This window comes from Macrotis lagotis, chromosome 7 (genome assembly GCF_037893015.1).
Source record: "Macrotis lagotis isolate mMagLag1 chromosome 7, bilby.v1.9.chrom.fasta, whole genome shotgun sequence".
NCBI classification, from domain to species: domain Eukaryota; kingdom Metazoa; phylum Chordata; class Mammalia; order Peramelemorphia; family Peramelidae; genus Macrotis; species Macrotis lagotis.
Window position 1 is genome coordinate 55,667,636 of NC_133664.1, and position 11,176 is coordinate 55,678,811.

The 11,176-nt window shown below is 37.4% G+C and overlaps 1 protein-coding gene across 1 annotated transcript in view; it reads right to left on the bottom strand.

Annotated features, from left to right (window-relative positions):
• CUBN (cubilin) overlaps positions 1-10,477 on the bottom strand; it is a 284,271-nt gene extending 273,794 nt beyond the window's left edge. The window contains exons 1-6 of the mRNA XM_074192929.1: positions 10,056-10,477; positions 9,471-9,600; positions 8,675-8,770; positions 5,634-5,672; positions 3,926-4,027; positions 3,200-3,303 (exon numbers count right to left, since the gene is read on the bottom strand). Of these exons, the coding sequence (XP_074049030.1) occupies positions 3,200-3,303; positions 3,926-4,027; positions 5,634-5,672; positions 8,675-8,770; positions 9,471-9,600; positions 10,056-10,177 (593 nt within the window). The 5' untranslated portion in view covers positions 10,178-10,477. The remainder of the gene's footprint in view (positions 1-3,199; positions 3,304-3,925; positions 4,028-5,633; positions 5,673-8,674; positions 8,771-9,470; positions 9,601-10,055) is intronic.
• Positions 10,478-11,176: the final 699 nt, after the last annotated feature.

An 11,176-nucleotide genomic window follows, 5' to 3' on the forward strand; every position in this document is an offset into this window, starting at 1 on the left:
GATAGGGCCATAATGGGTGAGGTGCCTTCTGGGTCTCACCTGGGTCAGACATAATAAAGACAAAGTAAAGAAATAAGCAAGGACATGAATATCCCATAGTATAATTCAAAGATAGGGAGAAATTGTAGACAAAGAAGTAATGGTATAGTGTCTGAATCAAGGGGTAAAAGGAGAATTTGCCAGAGATAGGAAGGCATAAGAAGGTTGAGAAGCAGATATGAATGCATGGGTTCCCTGGGAAATAAGTGGGGAAAGTAAGTTTAATAAGAAAGTCACAAGAAGCTGGAGGATATCTTACATACCAAAGCTGTTTCATAAATATTTGCCAAATTGAAAGGAATGGAATTAGGTAGAAAAACCAGAGTAAGGAAATATGAAACAGGACTAAAGAAAGCAGCAATACCAGAGGAAACAGTTTAGTTTGCTGAGCACTCTTTCTATGGAAGCTTCTTTTATATTGGGGGTTTCTCTCAAGGTTCTCCTATGATCTCAGGCTTCATGCACTAAAATATGAGGTAAAATTTAATATGATGACATTTATTAAGCATAAATGTGAAGTCTTATATTTGAATTCAAAAAATCAATAAAGACAGAATGAGTGAGGAAGGTATGACTAGATTATATATTTGTCTGAAAAAAATTCTGGGCTTCAAGTTCAGTAGGGATCAAGAGGACAAGGAAGTGATCCTTTGGCTGAATTGAGAGCCATGGTGTCTAGGACTAGAAAATTCCACTGTACTTTGCCCTGGACAGATCACACCAAAACTATTTTACTAAAGTTCCAGATGCAGCATTTTAGGAATTATATAGCTAATCTGGAGAGTGTGAAGAAGAGGGAAACTAAGACAGCAAATAGCCTTGAGTTCATGCTACATAAAAGGGATTTGAAGGAAGGTATTATCTAGTTTAGAGAAGGAAAAGAGTAGGAAGATGGTAGTTTCTCCAGATAGTTCAGACTTTTGCATGCAAGAGGAATTAGATTATTTCTGCTTAGCCCAGTGGACCAAACTATTAGCAATGGACAAAAAGAGACAACTTAATCTTGCTGTCAGGAAAAATGTCCTGACAATAAGTGAGATCAGGAAGGAATGGGTTCTCCTTTACTTGAAGTCTTCAGGGAATTGTGTCAAGTATATGGTAAGGGGGTTCTTGTACAAAAAGTACAAGATACACTAGTCGGTCTTTGAGGTCACTGACTTTCTGGGTCAGTCTATGATGACAAATAGCCAGGAGTAACATTACCTGAGGGAGAGCAGATACAGGTGAGGAGCAGGCTGAAAGCTGCCTTGCAGACAGCAGAGGTAGATGGATACAGCTCATGTGCACACATAACTACTTAAAAACAGTTTGGATAACTTCTTATCAAACAGTGAATGGAAGATCTAACGTTGTAGAGGTAGTAGTGGTAGTAGTAGTAGTAGTAGTAGTAGTAGTAGTAGTAGTAGTAGAAGTAGAAGTAGTAGTAGGTAGTAGTAGTAGTAGTAGTAGTAGTAGTAGTGGTAGTGGTAGTAGTGGTAGTAGTAGTAATAGTAGTAGTAGTAGTAGTAGCAGTAGCAGTAGAAATAGTAAAAGTGTTGGTGGTAGTGGTTGTTTGGCATTCATAGTAGTAGAAGTAGCAGTAATATTAGCAGCAGCCATAGTAATAGTAGTAGTAGTAGTAGTAGTAGTAGTAGTAGTAGTAGTAGTAGTAGTAGTAGTAGTAGTAGTAGTAGTTGTGGTTGTTGTTGTAGCATTAACAGTAGCAATAGCAGTAGTAATAGCAGCAATAATAATGGTGGTGGTAGTAGAGATGGTGGTAGTGGTTTTAGAGATGATGGTAGTGGTGATAGTGGTAGTGATAGCATGGTAGCAGTAGTAGCAATAATAATAATAATAATCTAATAAAACTAACATTTATGAAGTATTTTAATATTCACAAAGGTTTAATCAATCTATCTATCTGTCTTGAGAATGATAGCTATATCTTGCTCATTTAATCCCAATAAGAACCCTATAGGATAGGTGCAAGTATCCTCATTTTACAAATGGAGAGACTGAGGCACAGGTTAAGAGGTTTGTCACTCAGCTATTAGTATCTGAGGCAAGGTTTGCACTAGGTCATGTCTCTAGATCACATACTCCATCCATCTGAACTCACTCTTCCTGGCTCTAGGTCCCACACTCTATCCACAGGGCCATGTATTAATATGTGATAGGATAGGCTCAGAGGGCTCAAAAATCAGAGTCTGTACCTAAAGAAAGAAAAGCTTCTAAAGAACTTGGAACTCCAGTCCTCAGGGGCTAATGCTCCACCCTGATGACCTTTTTGGTATCTCCCTCTGTGTCAATGAATCCTCAGTGTTCTGAAGAGTAGTAACTCTCCACAGGATTTTATTCACATCTATCTTTCTCAGGGAATCAAGCTATTAGTAAAAGCTGGTTGGATTGTTGAGATTAGTCACTGAGTCACTAGCCACATCAGTCTGCTTAGAATCATGTCTAATGGGGCAGTTCAGTACAACTCGGAAAGGCACTGTGCCCTTTCACCGTTCACAATAGTGAACCATCTCTTAAAGCATGTCATGTGAAGAAAATCGCTATGACAGTGTTTAATCTGGAGAAGCTTACATCTCTAAAAAAGGACTAAACTAGTTCTGCAAAACTCCAAAGGGAAGAACCAGAAGCAGTAGGTAGAAATTCCAGATAATTTGAACTTCCTGGGCCTCAGTTTCCTCATCTGTCAAGTTGGACTTAATGACTTCTAAGGTCTCTTCTGATGTTAAATTTATGATTCTAGTGTCTTAGAAGAATTTTCATGAAATTAAAACTACACCGTGAAATGAACCTCCTTCAATAGATCTTCCTCTCCTTGGAATTGTTCAATCAGAAGATGAGTGATAGGAGAGTCACAGAGGGGATTCCTTCATTGAGAAATCTCAAAGGTTTCTTCTGCCTCAGTGATTCTACCATGCTCTGACTGCTTTTCATTTGCTGGTGCTGATTGTTACAGTTTTTATTAAAGAACAATAAGCTCTCCCCCAGAGATGGCTCTATTACATTGGCAACCAAGGCTTGTTACCATTACTGGATACCGCTATTTCTAAATCTGCTGGTTCGTTGGAGGTAGAAGACACAGGGGGAACACTACTCATTATGCTCCCTGCCAGGCTCCCCCCCCCCCAAGAAAGCCTGATTTTTCTGTTTAAATGCCCAAGATTACCTGTAACTCCCTGCCGTGTTGATGCACGTGCCTCCATTCTGGCAGCCGAAGGGTGTCCCAGCATAAATCATACACTCGTTGACATCCACTGAGCAAACAGGGCCCTGAGTTCATAGAAAGATTAAATTCTATCTCCAGTAGGGATTAAGGGAAGGCAGCTTTAGACAGCCAAAATCAATCTTTCTTATACAGAATTTTCAAAGACTTCCCCGACACAGGTTCAAAGCAATGACCCTTTCAATGTGGACAGAGATCACGTGTCCATACTTCCTATGTCAATGAGTCCTCACATCCTTCTATGGCAACAGACATCCCAGAATTTAGGAATTATGAGGGTAAACAAAGACTGAGGGAAAAAGTAGCAGCCTTCTCATCATCATCATTGCCAGAAACCAAGGAAAGGGAATATAAAGGTGGTTTACTTCAAATACCTTCTAGGCTCAATAATTTTACTTCATTGCAAGTTGAAATACCATGACCTATGAAGACCCTTTTTATATACATGGATCCAATTGTCCTTGTTATTTCTTGGCATTTCAGTGAATTATCTAATCAGATTTTTCTTTGTTTTCTTTTGGGATAGAAAACTATAATCAGCTCCAAGGACAGGGCACCACTGCAGGAATACCCAGCTGAGAATTAAATATGTCCTAATCATTCTAGGGGAAACCTTGCTTCTGGCTCTCTCTATGGACTCTTTGGGTAAGAAGAAACAAAATGACTCACCTTCCAGTTTGGGGGGCAGAGACAGAAAAAGGAATCAAGTAAGTTGAGGCAGGTGCCACCGTTCTGACAGGGGTTGCTGCTACAAACTTTGCTTTGAACTGTCTGAATAAATCAAATACAGTGAGGGTAGGATGACTGTGGCATGGCCATGAAAGAGATGCTCCCCAAATAGGCACTGACACTCCTAGAAAGTCATCTGTGCCTTCTTACAGATGCTAGTTCATTCACCCCAATTCTTCCTTAATTAGTTCTCCTTTCATCCCATGGAATTATATTAACAATTTCATAGTGACATTGAAACTTAGTCTGAAGTTGGAAGCAGATTTTCATTCTAGTAGTTTAAAAAGAACATCCTACCTAAGGGAATAAATACTTAAATAACAAGAATAAATCAGAATTTTAATCTAAGTGACCTCAATTGGGGCATTCATTGATCACAGAAGTTATTGTTGGACCAAGAGAACAAATGAAAATTCTCCAACTGTATTTCTGTGTTATTCTTATCCTTCATACTGCTGGGAATTTGGAATCTGATCAGCCACCACCAGCTATCCTCCTTTGGTGGAGTTAAGCTTACTGGACTCTTTTCATTCTGAATTTCTTTGAATAAAATGTGTCTGATTTACATATACTTTCCATTTCTTTGGTTAAGTGATTTCTTTCTGTTCAAAACAGACTCACCTTTGTCCAGATTACCTGTAGGAGTCTTCCTGAGTACTAAATATAAGTTCTCTAGCTTAAGACCTTTAGCACTTTTGGATTCATGAGAAACTTCTAAAGATAAGGCAAGTGATTCACCCAGTAAATATTCAACTGTTGAATCAATTTGTCTAACCATACTTCCATTAAAGAGATGGAGGATTCCTTCCCCTTCAAGAGAGAGAGAAGGGAAATATTATCCTTTGGTTATTTGCTTGAATTTCCTTGAAAGGTTATTTGTTCTACAAAAGAAAAGCTTCATCTTGATATAAGGACAAGTCTAATAGGCTGAATACTTTGGTTCTATTTCTTGCTTTATACCAGTTTAACTAAAAAAAATGGAACATCTGCTCAATTTTTCTCCAGAATATGAAAGCTGAGAATAAGCTACTACAGGCACTCCTCTCTCCACTTCACCAATAAGCAAAATGTAGCTTGTGGAAATTCAATATCTTGCCCAAGGTCATGGAGTCAATAAGTGTCAGAGACAGGATTCAAACCCAAGTCTTCCCATTTCTATCCACCATTCTATGCTTGCCACATTGCCTCTTCCAATAAAATTATGGATAGAATAATCAAAGACTTGTTCACCAAACACCAGCACTTCAGAATAAGACAATAGCCGTTTTAGCCTGAAAGAGACAGATTCCGTGCAATAAAAAATTCTGTTTTACAGAGTAGGTAGTAACTTTCTAGGATGTACTGTTGCTTCTACACCTCTAACCTCCATATGCCCCCTAAGTGGTACCAGCTGAAAACTTAGGTAGACTCATGGATGAGAGACCTATAAGAGGTCATTAAGAAAAACTAGTATGTTTTGGAATACATTCTTATCCTCTGAGGTCTACATCGAGTAGGATAATTATGGCCTACAAAATACAGGTTGGATGAGCCATGAAGCTGATCTCGTGTGGAAAATCTTATGTTCCTGAATCCCCTGAGCCATAACGTCATTCATAACCAGCTTTAGCAATGATGCTGAAGTAATACAAATACACATGATGCTTACCTGCTGTAAGCTTTGAAATCTCCTCTCCAGATCCCTAAGCTGTCCAGATAAAATAGAAAAATAAAAGTGCTTTAGACTTGTTCACAGTTCACAGGCCTCTAAGCAAATCCTCATATTTTGTTAAAATCATGTTTTAACTGTACATTTATTAGTGTCTACTTAATAAGTGACTATGCTAGAGACAGGGCTGAAGATAAACACTTTAGATAAGACGCAGTCCTTTCCCTAAGGAAAGGATTTTATTTCCTACTAGGGATAACACAGACACAACTGGGAAACTAAGTGTACTGGAATTATAAAACAAAGTAGTCTAGATAGAAGGGCTGTAATCTATTGGAGATGGGGCAGGAAATAGCTTTAAGGAAGTTAGATTTTAAAAGATATATAGGCCTATCCAAGTAGGTGAAATGAAAGAAAACATTCTAGACATAAATAATGCAGTAACCAAATTTATGGAAGCAATCTGTCCAGAGTATGTCTGGGTTGGGAACAATAAAACTTGTTTGGGATAGGGAGTATACTGGATATTGGAGAAAAAGTTAGATACTGGATAAAGTTAAGATGATGAGCTGAAACCATTAAGACTTGGTGGAATGAAACCTATAACTGGTATGGATTGGACAGGTATAGCTGATTCAAAAGAAACAGGATATATATCAAAAGGTGAAAGGTGGCAACATACATTAAAAGGATATTTTCATATGAGAAATCCATTAACTAGAAGGAGGAAATAGGACAAAGAAAGAGTGTATAGGCCTTGGACAAAAGAAGTGATGTTATCAAACAATTACAGATCCCCTGGACAGAAAGAGAAAATAAATGAGGAGTTTGGTAAATAAACAAACATAGCAGAGGCATGATAAAGTAATGATGGGGGACTTCCATTATATGGACGTTTTCAGGAGCTCTATTACCATCCAAAACAGAACAGAAAATTATGCTTTGACTTGGCTTGGTGACAGTTTCATTCTTCAAAAAGACAGAGGAATTATTGAGGGGAAATTCTACTCAGGAGTTGATTCTCACTAACAAGCAAGAACTAATTGGGATCCTTGAAGGAAAATGAACATTTTATTTCAGAGTTTCTGATAGAGAAGAAGTAATCTGAACTTTGCCTGAAATTTACCCTAGGTTTCAGTAAAAGTATATGAAACAGAGGAAAGATTGGTAGAACTCTACTGTGTAAATAGGAAGACGCAAAAGAAAACAATTCCAATAAGGGGGAAATGGGATTTGTCCAGAGAGACCTCATATGAATGCATAAGTAAATGATCAATCAACTTAGATTTTAAATAAATAAATAAATGGTAGAATCCAAACCAGGTAACAGAAGACAAACAGAAAATCTTGGTCTTGAAAGTCTATCATAAACATGAGACTGAGCTGAGGCAAGTTAAAGAAAAAGATAAGAATAACAAAACGAGGAGGGAAATGGAGGATGAAAAAAAGAGAAAGGACTTTTGCCTGTGTTAGATGAAATGATGACTGACAATAAGAAAGAGCAGAGTTGCTCAATTTATATTTTGTTTCTTTTTTCTTTTTTTTTTTACACTTCACAGGAAAATTACCTTTGCCCTGGAAATAAGAGCATAAAAATGACTGAGCTGATAACCAAGAAATAAGGAGAGTAAAAAAGGACCTACCTGCTCTTGATGAAATCAAGTAACCTGATAGAAATGAATAAGCTGAACTCCTTAAAGACCTCAAGGAACTATATTTCATTTGTCAAGCAATGATCAGTGAAAATTGAAAGATCATGGAAAATGGGAGACACATCACAAAACTGAATAAGGACTAATGTCTCAAATTTTTTTAAAAGGGAAGAGGACAAAGTTGCAAACTATAGGCCAGTGAATTTAACTTCATTTCCTGGGGATATTTCAGGAAGGAACATTAAAGGGATGGTTGGTAAACATCTAGAAAAGGAAGCAATTGTAAGTAACCAGTGAGCCTTCATCAAGAACAGGTCATAGCAGACTAACTTCATTTCCTTTTTTGATATTACTAATAAGTCACTAAAGTGTATGTTAGAAGAGGAATAACGTAACTAAATTAATGTGTAAAGGAATATTATTCTAATTAATAGTGGCAGACTGGAATTGAGAAAGAGTGAAGGTAGCAAGACTCTCTAGGAAGCTATTAAGGTAGATGGTAATGAAACTGGAGCTAGGAAAAGGCAATGATAAAAGAAAGGAATAACTAAATGCAAGTCATCTTACAGATTTAGCATTGGTAGTAACTGGGGAGAAATTAGGAAGTACTCTATCAGTGGAAGTAATCTATGAGAGATTATGGGGAGGAAAGAGATAAATAATATCAAATGTTAGAACATGGAAGATTGGCTCAATGAACCAAATGACTTTCTTTACTCAATATTCTCTGTATGCTTTGTATCTTGAAATTAGAGGATTTCTCTGTCTCATTCTTCTTTTTACTTTTCTACATTATACATACCACCATTTTTCAATCTTTTTTTTTTTTGCAAGGCAATGGGCTTAAGTGGCTTGCCCAAGGCCACACAGCTAGGTAATGATTAAGTGTCTGAGGCCAGATTTGAACACAGGTACTCCTGACTCCAGGGCTGGTGCTCTATCCACTGTGCAACCTAGCCATCCCTATTTTTCAATCTTAAGCATCCAAGAAATGAAGAAAGATCCTGTGATAAGTGGAATTCTAATTAACTAATTCTTTTTCTTCACTGTAAACTTCCCTAATCACTAGTCTCCATAGTTATTAGGGAATTTCCACATCTCCAAGATTAATAATCAATCTGATAGCCTTTCAGATAATTGTTGGTCAAATTAGAAGCAGAATATTACATGCAGAAAGCTCCAACTAGAAGCATCATGTTATTTTCTCAGCTACCTCATTTTGTAGCTTGAGCTGTTAGTCAATGGTGCCCAGATTTTTATGACTTTGGCACAGTTAGGTTCACAATTAACTGAAGACCAAAACCAATCATCCCCACTTTAAGGAAATTACTACAACCTTGATTTAAGGGAAAGTGCCATTTATTGAAAGGAAGGAGATGTCTGACTCACCTGGTAATTGAGATGATTGATTTGATATGAAACATTGTGAGGAAGACCAACATCACTTCTTTTTAACTCTGTAATATCATCCTTGTTTTTCTGAATCTAATATTTAAAGAAAAAAATATAATGCTAAAATCTCTGGGAATACTCTCAAGCATAACAAGGACTTTATTATATACTAATACAAATTATGAATAAATACTTTAAATACTAATATCTTATATTTTTAAATGTCATTCAGAATGATACCATATAACATGAAGAGTAAATGAAAATAGTTATAATGCAGTTTTTACATGATTTCATTTTTCCAATAATTTTTTCAATAACAATTCAATAATACATTAAATATCTTTACTATAAAATATTCCTAACCAACATAGATTAATAAGTGACTGGAATGCTTCCAGTAGTTGGTAAGGAGTCTGTGCCTAGGACTGAAATAAATTAAACTATATCTTCCATATTGCATTCATCTATGACCTCCCTTCTCACCTCTGCTATGGCTGGACTTTTCCATTTCTTGATCAAATTTTGACAAGTCTAGAGAAATATCATTTACCCATGAACTATGGGTTATACCTACCTTCCCTGGTCTATGCAATCTCAATCTCTCTCTCTCTCTCTCTCTCTCTCTCTCTCTCTCTCTCTCTCTCTCCTGGATTATTATTTTGCTGGTCACCACCTCCTTCCTACCCTACTTTTCAGATCTCATCCCACCCCACCATTCACCATGACCACAGCACAAATTCAAAGAATATTTCCCTGGACATTTTTTCACTTTCAAATAAAAAAAAATTACCTGGCTTAAGCATTCATCAAGGTTTTCTTCATTGATTTTAATTTTTCCCCGGGTTCCAGTCCTAAACTCAATATTTTGGGCAGTTCCAGTTATAAACACTAAGTTGCCCCTCTCTGAGGTCATACGAGGCCTATGTTATCAAACCAAAGAAAAGAACATTAGGTTGTAGCTTTATCATGAATTAAAAAGCAAAGCATCCCACTGAGATTCTGAGTTCTTTACTAATCCTCATTCCAATCATCTACCTGGACAGCAAATCCATTGAAATGATTTCCCCCAGATTTCCCACCAGTAACCCACTTCTTTGCAATATTCTCCAGTGAAATCTTCTAGGGAGGAATTTCAAGAGCACTTAGCTCATTTGCAAACTAACTGGCAGAATACTGACATATTAGGCAACATTTTCATTTATCAGCCGAGGACTTCAGAAGTTAGTGCTCTCCTACATTTTACATAAGTGCTTCTCTTGCTTCTCTGTTCCCCTTAAGCTGACTGTTGCATTCTGCATTGGTTTTCTAGATAGGTCTGAAATCTGACAAGAAGTGAACTTAATTTACTTGCAAGAAGGCTAATTTCAGGACTTACTGTTGTTGGTAATTAATATTTCTTCTTTGCCGATGTAGTTCATGTCTCTCAGATTCACCAGCTAATCCCGTAAGTATCAATAAAGAAACCAAAAGGCAAAGAAAAGGCCGTGGCCAAGACATGCTCCTGGCCAGCCCTCCTGAGAGGGTCTGATAAATCAGACAGCACCTGTTCCCCAGCCAGATGAATGCCCTGAGTTTGGACAGCAGCAAGCTCCACAAATGTACTTTGCTCTCCAGAACCACAAACTTTTCACATTCCTCCTTCTTCTCTCAGAAATCCAATCTTACTTTACCTTTCTCAGGAGAGAAGTAAATGATCTTAGATCTAAATGGGTGCTCTTCAACTTTCAAGAGGTCAAAATCTACCTTTAACTGGTGGATGATTTAATCATTATCTGTTTGACCTTTGCAATAGTGGAAAACTAGTTTAGAAGAAGTCAATGGAAATTACCCAGAATAATGCATAAAGGAAGAAACTCTCCTAATGAACTCTGTCATTAGGGAAACTGGAGGAATCTGGAGGCCAAAAAAGATGAGATCTGTCCAAGAAAGACAATCTAGGATTTTTATTTTTTTATTTTTGTTTTATCACCTATTTTTCTTCATCCTTAGTTCCTGAAGAAACAAGGCACCTGAGGGAGAAGGAGGTAGTTTGTATAAGGAAAATTCAAATGACTGCAACTATCTCCTCTGCCACTTTCCTTCAGATTCTCATGGGGATCGTTAAGGACCTTGAACCCAAAAGCTCTGGGAATAACCCAACCCAATCAGCAATCCTGCTTTAGTCCATACACTACAGCCAGCATGGTTAGAAGCAATTACTATGAAGGAGTGGTGCCCTGTTTTGCCATCACAAACACCACTTAGAACCATCATCCTAAGAAGCAACCTCTCCTTGGAGATACAACTTATTTGAGTAACACATCCCTTGACTCCACAGCAGCTAAATGGGATGAAAAATTAAAGTTCTCATCACCAGTGCCAGTTGGCCCTGACAAAGAATTCAACATCAGAAATAGATATGATTATCCTGTAGAAAAGACATTCTATTAGAGAAGATGAATTACAATCTGCTTTGCCTCAAAGACCCAGGACGATACAGCCTTCCATCTAAAATCA